Consider the following 11,088-nt stretch of genomic DNA (forward strand, 5'->3'; position numbering starts at 1 on the left):
AAAACTGCCGACGGTGAAAGACGAGATCCCTGCCGGCTCGAGCATGCGCGCGAGTAAGTCTGTCAGTGCGCACGACACACTTTTGAAGTATACAGTACAAATTTATCTAGTTCGAGTTCACACACTCGACATGCACCGGTTTATTTTCGGAACCCGTGTCCCCTATTCACAGATTGTTTACAAAACACCTGAGGAGAGAAAGAGACAGCGGATAACTTACACACCGAAACAAGGGCGACTTAGCCCCATTTAAAAAGTGGAACACACAACATCAAAGTCATCAAAAACGTTTTTTTTGCTCTTTATCTCTACAGCCACGTCACAAATGAGTTGATTCCTATGTGAATAGTATTGTTCATGTGCCATGCAGTAGGCTAGCTTATTTTTACGCTATGGATAGAAATAAAGTAAAGATTTCGTAAGCTATGCCGTTTCCAGGGTGTGTGCACATTAACGTTAGGAAAATTGATGCCCCTAAACTTATGATAGGCTATACTGTTTATTTGAGGCCTATAGTTTGTTGGGGGGTACTCGAGGACTGGAGTTGGATAACATAAAGTGACCAATATGGTTCGAGAATAAACTTTGTTGAGTTGTTCCCTTGACGCTCAGTGACGTATCTTACGGAGCCAATGAGACCTGAGAGAGTTGAGTCAGTCAGAGAAGTTCGAACACTTTAGAGACCAGCAGGACGAACTGAATGATGTAACTCAGTGACATAACGCGTCCTCGACAATCAACACATTGAGTAGGCCTAGGCTATAAGTAATACCAACTTGCCTGGTCGCATTGTTGTAAACATAATAGTTTGCTGCAAAGTAAGATTGCAAGAGCAGCCATTATAGTCAGACACTTTCGTTCACATTGAAAAGGCGAGTAAAGTAGTAAAGGGAGAGGCCTAGGCGCTGTCCAGTGCTGAAATAGGCCTACAGACTGCTGCTGTCCAGCGCTGAAATACAGAATGTGTGGGTGGAGCTGCCCGGTTCTAGAGCAGGGATGGGAAAGCCAGGACGCAGGGGTCGGAGTTGTGCTAAACCTAAACCTTTCCCCATCCCAATCAGCCACAGCTGATTAACGCAATTGCATTCCAAACTGCAAATCATGATTTCTTGATTATTGGAGTCAGGTGTGATAGCTGTGGCTGGGGCAAAATTGTGACACCAAGCAGGCCCCAGAGGACTGGAGTTGCCCATCCCTGTTCTAGGGGACTGCATTTCAGCGGACAGCTCAGCCTAGGCATGCTAGTCTCCATTGTTTCTCGCCTCTACTACTGTACCTACTCACCTTTCTACCTGTTCATTTAGACTCAAATGACGGACTCTACTCACATCGTTTGACCAAAATAGCCATAGCATTCCATGTAGCCTACCTAATATACACAACGGGATAAATCATGAGCAATATGTCAGTTAAAAAAGCGAACCAATGTGAGACAATGAGTACTAATAACCTATAAGCACCATAGGCCTAGAAATGTGGCCACTATTACATCTGGGGGAAGACTGTAGGCATACTACTAAGGGCTTTGTGTGAAAAATTGGGACTAGAATGAGTTTTATTTAATAATTAGCCTATTACCTTCATTTACATGAAGTCCATTAAACACTTGCTCGTCCATACCAAATGGGAGAATGAATAGGCTAACTGTTCACCTGCAGGATGTTGTTGGTGTTGTGTGTACATGTGCCTATAGGAAATATGGTGCCGGGGTCAAATAACTACATGCCGGTAGGTCTATACGCAGATCAGCTGTATATTTGGTCTAGTCCTAAAGAGAGTAATTTGCTATTTTTTTGTGATGCCATTTATTCTTCCTCACAAGCGCAGGTCTATCTGGGAGGGGAACACAGCTATGAACGACCGACCGTGTCATCAGCCAAGACGCGTAAGGAGGCGGGTGACATGGACAGAGCTGAATCACACAAAGGTTAAACAGATATTTTCATGACATGTCATCAAATATCACGCGCTCCCTCTGATATCTAGGGTAACTTCTGTAGCAAAAGCACAATGTGTGTGTGTGTGTGTGTGTGTGTGTGTCGTAATTGTAACACGAGTGAAACTGGACCAGGGTCATTCGTGAAGTTTACAAGGTGGACGAGGGTTCATTTCACTCTAGAGGTGTGATATTGAGCGCCCGTCAGTCTGCGCGCGCACACACACACACACACACACACACACACACACACACACACACACACACACACACACACACACACACACACACACACACACACACACACACACACACACACACACACACACACACACACACACACACACACATTTGGCAGAATAATTCAAACTGTCCAAACAGCGCAAGCGTAGTACGCGAAAGGAGGTCAGAAATGACAAAAAACACAACCTTTACGGGCATGATGTGAAAAAGAAGACTAGTCAGCCATTCTAGAGCTTGACAGGCAGTGCCACTAACAGCGGGCACTCGGCTATCGCCTACCTGCATTACCGCCCTCCCCTCTCTGTGTCTGTGTGTGTGTGTGGGGGGGGGGGGCTTCGGGGGGGGCTTCGTTCTACAAGACAGCCACGTGAATGGTGCAGACGGAGACATATGGATTAATCAATAAGCGGATACGCATATCCAAGCTTGCAAGGCTAAGCAAAACAAAAAATACGCGAAAGGGGAGAAAAGTGACCACGTCCAATAGTTTTAGTGCTTTTATTCTCGATCGAAGTCTTAAAAGGGCTAGCACAAACAGCCCCCGATCTCTCCACCTCCCCCTCTCCTCTTCTCCCTTTCCCGTTCTCTCTCCTTTTAGACAGCTGCTTCGTGTGTTGCGCTGCAGCAGAAATCGGCGCGCAGTCAGCTACTATCAGCACCGCAGTGCTACGCTATAGCACAACGAGAGCGATAGTACGAGAGAGGGAGAGAGGGGGGGGGGGGGGGCGAGGAGGGGCTCGGGGGTCTAGAAGGTGATAATAAGCAATCCAGCGCACACCCCTGCATCAGTGATAATACAACAAGTAGTGTGTTGTATATGATAAAGAGTTGAGGGATACACTGTCGGCGCCGCAGAGCGATGACGACATTCAACCACCGTACAAGGAATAAGCCACCACCAACCGAGATGCTGTAGTCAGTTATGTAGCCTAACCAATGCTATGTTATAGTCCTTTTGTCCTCTCCGTTCTACACCATTTGCCATTATTTCATTCATTTTTCAGAACGTATAATAATATATTACAGATGCTTTTATCCAAAGCGATTTACAGTCACGTGTGCACACATTTTACGCATGGGTAGCGCCGGGTTTTGAAACTCCAATCCTAGCGTTGCAAGCGTCATGCTCAAACCAACTCAGCCATACAGGACCACAGCATGTATTATGTTGCAAACAGGTCAGGGGCCTCATTTATCAACCAATTTGCATGTGCAACAAATTATTGGGATTTATCAAACATACAGTGCATTAGGAAAGTATTCAGACCCCTTGACTTTTTCCACATTTTGTTACGTTACAGCCTTATTCTAAAATGTATTCCATTGTTTTTTTCCCTCATCAATCTACACACAATATCCCATAATGACAAAGCAAAAATAGGTTTTTAGAATAATAAAAAATCATCACATTTACATAAGTATTCAGACCCTTTACTCAGTACTTTGTTGAAGCACCTCATGTCCAATTAATTGAATTTACCACAGGTGGACTCCAATCAAGTTGTAGAAACATCTCAAGGATGATCAATGGAAACAGGATGCACCTGAGCTCAATTTCGAGTCTCATAGCAAAGGGTCTGAATACTTATGTAAATAAGGTATCTCTTTTTTATTTTTTATACATTTGCTAACATTTTTAAAACCCTGTTTTCGCTTTGTCATTATGGTGTATTGTGTGTAGATTACTGCGGATTTTTAAACAGGTTATTATGTCGCGCTCCTATCGCACAATACTACTGTAGCCTACTAATACTGTCATAGGCTCCAGGTCTATTTACTAATATTGATGGATAAATAGTAGATTCATATTTGTTGTGTAGCGGGAATAAACCAGTCATGTCAGAAAGAGAGAGACATGCCCTGAAATATGATTATGAATTAGGAATATATAATACAAGTAAAATAAATATATTAGGTGACTTGCCGCTATGCAAGCTTATCAACAGCAAATGCATTTGTTTTATCATTAGGCCTAGGTTTGAATGCTTTTATGAGCCTACCATTATTATAATTCCCCTGCATCAAACACCTCCATTTCCCCCAAAATAATGTTTTTTGCTTGCAATACAGTTGATCAACCACTAGGTGTGCATACCCATGGTCTGAGATTTAGTATGATACAGTATGCAGACTTTCCCATCAAGTTTTTTAAAAAATTATAAAAACCAACCCTTGCAGGAAAACTGACACACGCAAGGTTTAGAGTAGTTTTTGTGCACAAGCACTTTTGATAAATGAGGCACCTGGTATCTTACTATTCTCCAAACCTTTAGGAACCTGGCAGGCAAGGTCACTTGTGCCCTAACTAACTTATAGGCAAACCCTGCCATTCAGCTAGATTTCACTCCACTTGAAACCAAGGACTCACCATGCTTTCATTCCTCAGTAATTCATTCCTGGCTCTGTTAACATCTCTGTTACAAAGGAAGCCTGCAAGAGACAGCAACACAAGCATCTACAACATCCAGTCTCTTCATACAGGCCAAACCAGGGACCAGGCATGCAGGCGCAGCCCGGTCAATACGCTGTCTTGATGTGCCCAGTTGACAGAAAATACTATTTTAACACACAATAATCTGGGTCATGGCACAGCTTTGTCTCCATAAATGGATATGGATTTTTAGAGACAATTAAGCATGAGGAGGGGGAGCAAGAGAGAGAAGGAGAGAACAGGTTTATTGTGGTAGCGACCCTGCTATAGTTACATTTAGTACAGCCACTACCGGGTGGATTAATCATATTGGCACAGGTGAGGGTGTGCTCCCGCTTCCCTCCAAAGTGTGTGGTGGTGTAAAGTCACGTCCCACTTGGGCTAACCCTCTTTATTCTCTTCACAATGTCTTGCAATATGAAGTTCAAAATGTGACCATCCCAAACAACACAAACTCATCTGTGATTGGTTTACTTCTGTTGTGTTATAAACAGTGGTGGAAAAAGTACTATATTGTCATACTTGAGTAAAAGTAAAGATACCTTCATAGAAAATGTCTCAAGTAAATGTAAAAGTCTTCCAGTAAAATATTACTTGAGTAAAAGTCTAAAAGTATCTGGTTTTAAATGTACTTAAGTACTGTGGTGGAAAAAGTACTCGATTGTCATACTTGAGTAAAAGTAAAAAGTACAAGTGCGGACAGCCAGGGGCACACTCCAACCCTCAGACATCATTTACAAACAGTATTTGTGTTTAGTTAGTCCACCAGATCAGAGGCAGTAGGGATGACAATGCATTATATTGATAGGTGCGTGAATTTGACCATATTGTTGATCTGCCTGAGCATTCGAAATGTAAGTACTTTTGGATGTCAGGGAAAATGTATGGGAGAAAAAATATATATATTCTTTAGGAATGTAATGGAGTAAAAGTTAAAGTTGTCACAAATATAAATAGTAAAGTACAGATACTTCAAAGTATTTTTTGCTTAGTTACTTTACACCACTGGTTATAAAGCAAAACAACTTACCCTTGTTTTACACTATGTTACTAATCAACCCTGCAATGCAAAGAAAAAGTCCATTCAGAAGCATCAGCTTGTTTTGGATCAGCCCACAGTTGGCCTATTGCATTGTAGCCTACAGGAAAAGACCATGCAAGCTCAATCATGGAGTGGTTATTTCAGCTTACCAGGAATTTTCTCCATGCACATCACACTGTAAACTCCCTCATCTGTGAAAGTAGTAGTACTAGCCCCAATACTGTACATACTTCTATGAGTAGCCCCCCAATAGTTTTTTAGATGATAGAGCAGAGGGGCACTGATCAGCAATAAGTCTATCCAGTGTTTACCCTCTCCTGTCTGCCATGACAAAAACCAAACAAATTTTAAGTGATTATAAAAGTAATTTGACATTAGGCCTACTTACATCGATTACATGTATTAATTTCATTCAAGCATTTGAAAATTCAGCTTTATAGTCTGAGGGGATAAACGACAAATATGTAAAATTCAACACCAAAACCAGGAGGGTTATCTTGGCAACACTACCTGCTGAGTAAGCCTGGCAAGAGACCTAGCTGTAATTTCTCTCTGGGGTATGGTGACATTAGCCCTAGACACTGATCTAAGGTTAGATTTCCATTCCCTCCTCCTATTGGGTAAGGCTAGGATTGGAGGAGAGTAAACTGATCCTAGATCTGTTTCTGAGGGCAACTTCTATACCTGGACTGCCACACTGTCTTCGTCCCAAATGGCACCCTTTTCCCTATAGTGCACTACTTTTGACCAGGGCCAATACGATCCTGGTCAAAATAAGTGCACTCTTATAGGGAATAGGGTGCCTTTTAGGACAAAGACAGTGTGGCAGTCCAGGTATAGAAGTTGCCCTCAGAAACAGATCTAGACTCTGAATCTAAGCTCGTTGTGCCCTCTAACACAAACCCCTGGGAAACAAAAGCCTGCAGTATTGTGTTCCCATGGAGACAGCATCCTTGGAGGTCAGGTAGAGGGCCACCACACCAGAAAGAGAACATCAGGTGAGTTAATCTCATAGAGCTAGACTTAGTAGAACAGATACACAACTCTAAAAACCCACCGCATTGCATCGATAGAATGTCCATTCTACCAAGGACTTGCGTTTAGAAGGACAAGGAGCTATAGCCGCCCGCAGGACAACTTTTGATATAAATTACGCCTGTTGTGTGACGGAGAATATTCTAGTGTCACTCCATGTACGAAGATCTCAGGCTTAAACTGACGCAATCAGCCCTATACAGACCATTGATGATTAAGCCATTTTTAATCAAGAGTGGAATTCCTTAGTTGCCTTCTATTGACACCTTTCTTTAAACCTTAAATAGGTCTGTGTGTTCTCTATAGAACGCATTGGTTCTACTAATTATATTTCTATGTCAAGCCGATACCTGTAATAGCCTATTGTAGCCTGGGCCAGAATAAAGCACAGCATATATCCTGTTGCCAGGGAACCACATGTGTTCAGTGTCACCCGCATGAAGGTGTTAATTTGTGTTTGGGTGCAGGTGTCCACAAGTAAGCCGTTGTAATAGGTAAGGTTACAGGCTTGGCCTGGCCTGCATATCCTCTAGTCAACACATTTCAGTCAACAGTTCCTGAATACTCATACAGATGTGTCTTTGTTAATTTGTCACAGGTGCAGGCCTGTTGATGTCAATGTTTTCACACACAGATAGCCTATCACCTCGAAGGAAAACAGTGAAGACAGTGAAAACAGTGAAGACAGTGAAAACAGTGCACACTGAAGATAAAGGGCTATATGGTTTGTCATGTTGAAGGGATGAATGTTTATGGAAGGGGAATAACCAACTGCTGGGGCGTTATACCTACAGGGTCACATGTGACATAGGGCTACTGTATGTCACCCTCATAGCTGGCATGCCAACTGCACTGACTAGGCCTACACTGTAAAGGGCTTACCGTGAATTTGTCAGTAGCTTACAGGCAGCTCAGTGGCAAGTCAAATTCTGTATTTCACATTACAGTACACAGTATCAAACCACTGTGCAATTACACACAGTACAATACCGTAAAATTAATAAATGAATGACTAAACTAAGGGGTTTGTATTTCACAGTATTTTACTGTAATTACAAGGGATTGGTTCAAGCAGTTTGGCTGCTAGGTAGTGTGTTTCCAAACATTACAGCATATTAATGAATATTTTGTGTTTTATATCACTTGCACTTCTAGAGTCCTTAACAAAGGCTTCCAAACTGTCAGCGACCACAGGGCAAAACAGACCAAAAGGATATGGCAAAATGCTTAACCATTAAGGTTTAAGGCTTGCTGCCATTCCCCTTTACATGTTAAGTTGATGGGGCACTATAACTACATTCATTATTCTCACTCGCTGGTGCAAAAAATATAGCCTCAACAAATATTGTAATTACAGTACCATTTGAAATAGAGCAATTTTTTCCATCTCACAACAATTTTCCACAATGACCTTAACTTACAGTATGCTGCAGTAAAACATTTATAAAGTATTTTACTGTTGATAATACACAAAATCACTGTATCATTTACAGTTTTCCATTAGTGTATGTCACCACTAGCAAAGTGAGAACAATTGATAGGCAACTGTAGACAATTGGTCAATCAACATATAGAGAGACAAGCAAAGCACTCATTCAAACTGTTGGTTGGCAACAAAACCCTAAACTAACTAAGCCTAAAATAACCCTTCACTTGTATAAATTGAGACTGCGGGAGACGAGATGGAGACGTTGATTGGCGGGAAGGACAGGTGCAATGGTGACAGGTAGGTTGGTGACAGGTAGGTTGGTCAAACAGCAGGTCAAAGGATTAGGTCGAGATTAGCATGAAAAATGGTGAGTTAATGAAGTATTTCTGTGGAGGGCAAAAACATGACAAAGGTTCCATTCATTAACGATTAAAAAAATGGTTTTGACCTTATTTGAGTTAGGTAAGTGGACACTCGACTAGTTTACAATACTAGCTGCTTAAAATGCGCCAAAATCACGGCCAGGGTGTGCAAAACGCGGGTAGCCTATAGACTGGAGAGGGACGCAGCACGAGAAGGCTTGTTAAAACGAAAAAGTTATTGATGTGAAGAGATACATGGAGAGGAGGTAAAGAGAGGGGTGAAAGTGGGATGGAGAGAGTGAAAGGCAAGGAGACATAGAGAGATGCGCAACGGGGGAGTGAACAGTGTGGAAGACGAGAGAGTGAGCGAGGAGAGATAATGCGCTAATCGAGATTGAGTGATGCGCTCGATGACAACGACGAAGTCGGGCGCTAGAGGTCCACAAAGAACGACAATTTAATCAAGCGTAGGAACATGTGTGTTTATGTGTGTGGGGGGTGGGGGAGGGGGGGGTATGCGGTACGAGGTACGCTCGAGACGCAGTGGTAACGGGGAGACGGTGCGTAAAAATGGAGGAGAGAGGGACGAGGAGAGAAGCGTATAGGAATAGAGGACCGACCAAGTGACTGCGTGAGAGGGAACAAGGTACATGGGAGAGGGTCTCCCCACACAACTTTAATGGTGTACTGTGGTGCTAAATTAAATGATTTGTGAAAATAGAGAAAATAACACACCATAGGCCACAAAAGTCAAATTCCAACCGGCAACAACTAATAGGCACACCAGCACTGGTCTGAGTTGGTTGCTTGTTGGAAATTCCTAACGATGTTTATGACATTCACAGTTTTTTTTCTTCCAACTAATTTTCCTTGACTATCAAAGCGAAGAACACCATCATTCTGACAAGAACACAACGAACTCCATTCCAACACACCCTCCCTCATCATCGTAATAACTTTGGACATAGCAGCCAACTTTCATAGACTGCAGTCTGTACACATGACGTCCATTATAAAATAGGTCAAGGATATTCAATATATAGCCCAAATAAGCGGTAGGCTATGCGGGATCTCCCTCTTCTAAATCCAGTTTAACATTCCAGTGCACCTGCAATAGACTTTTGTGGGACGGCAAAACATTTAAGAGGAAATGTCATAACGAGAGAGAGAGAGAGAGCACGCGCGCAATACAGGCATCGCAACAGAATGTAGCCTATGTATAATGCTCGAGGGAGGACTCACCTTGGCATTCTTGGAAGAATACGGATCCTCAAAAAGATTCCAGAAATAGGGTTGCCACACACTCCACCAGCTCCTCTTGCGCCCGTCTTCGTGCAGGCACAGCCTCTTGAGCTCTCCGTCCGCAGTCAGCTCCAGGTCGTCTTCCGGCTCCTCTGGCTCGGGCTGCTCGAAGCTGTCCAGCGCCTCTTCGGCATCCCTGTGTTGACGGTAGTTCATCCAGCAGCACGCCTCCACGTCCGTCTCGTCGATGCCCCAGAAGGCGAGCTCCTCCTCGAACAGTGGGCCGCACACATCGTTGGGACAGTGAAGCTTGCCTGTGCGGTAGTAGTTGAGGATGAATGTGAATGTGCCGGGGTGGCGGTCGAAGAAGAACTCGTCGATTTTGGGGTCATAGTCGAAGTTGCTAAACGCGTCCGGATCGGTAAGCCAAGATAAGCGGGTACCGGGCAACGTCTTGAGGGTGCTGCGGTAAGTCTCGTGTCGCACCCCTCCGCAGTTTATTACGATTTTCTCGCTGTCTGACGGACAAGTCATGTCTGCACTGTAACATGCTTTGTTGGGCGACTTGTTCCCACCCTTGCGTCCTTTGAAAGAGGAGACACAAACCGATCTGAGCATAGGGGAAAGGAGGAGGGAGAGGAAAAGAGATAGAACACAAGGGGGAGGGGGGAAGGAGGAGTCTGTGGAGAAGGAAAGAGAGAGGGGTAGAATATTTAGTGGAAAAGGATGGAGTATGGAATATATTTTTTAACATGAGGGTCAAATCTACAGGTGAGGGTCAAATCTTTGAAATATAAATAGACCATTGCTTAACATGTGTGCACCATACATACAGTACCAGTCAAAAGTTTGGACACACCTACTCATTCAAGGGTTTCTTTATTTTTACAATTTTCTACATTATAGAATAATGGTGAATAGATCAAAACTATTAAATAACACATATGAAATCATGTCGTAACCAAAAAAGTGTTAAACAAATCAAAATATATTTTATATTTCAGATTCTTCAAAGTAGCCACCATTTGCATTGATGACAGCTTTGCACACTCTGGACATTATCTCAACCAGCTTCACCTGGAATGCGTTTCCAACAGTCTTGAGTTTCCACATATGCTGAGCACTTGTTGGCTGCTTTTCCTTCACTCTGCGGTCCAAGTCATCCCAAACCATCTCAAATGGGTTGAGGTCGGGTGATTGTGAAGGCCAGGTAATTTGATGCAGCACTCCATCACTTTCCTTCTTGGTCAAATAGTCATTACAGAGCCTGGAGGTGTGTTGGGTCATTGTCCTGTTGAAAAACGAATCCTACTCCCACTAAGCGCAAACCAGATGGGATGGCGTATCGCTGCAGAATGCTGTGGTAGC

At 43.2% G+C, this 11,088-nt stretch overlaps 1 protein-coding gene across 4 annotated transcripts in view; it reads right to left on the minus strand.

The window, feature by feature from the left end:
* The window catches only part of LOC139577586 (voltage-gated potassium channel KCNC1-like), a 123,955-nt gene extending 113,579 nt beyond the window's left edge, over positions 1 to 10,376 (minus strand). For all 4 annotated transcript variants that reach the window (XR_011675339.1, XM_071404703.1, XM_071404702.1 and 1 more), the window contains exon 1: positions 9,721 to 10,376. Coding sequence is in view for 3 of the 4 variants with exons in the window: in XM_071404703.1 (XP_071260804.1) it covers positions 9,721 to 10,338 (618 nt within the window). In the remaining variant the exon portion in view is untranslated. The remainder of the gene's footprint in view (positions 1 to 9,720) is intronic.
* Between the last annotated feature and the right edge of the window lie 712 nt (positions 10,377 to 11,088).

This window comes from Salvelinus alpinus, chromosome 6 (assembly GCF_045679555.1).
Source record: "Salvelinus alpinus chromosome 6, SLU_Salpinus.1, whole genome shotgun sequence".
Lineage (NCBI taxonomy): Eukaryota > Metazoa > Chordata > Actinopteri > Salmoniformes > Salmonidae > Salvelinus > Salvelinus alpinus.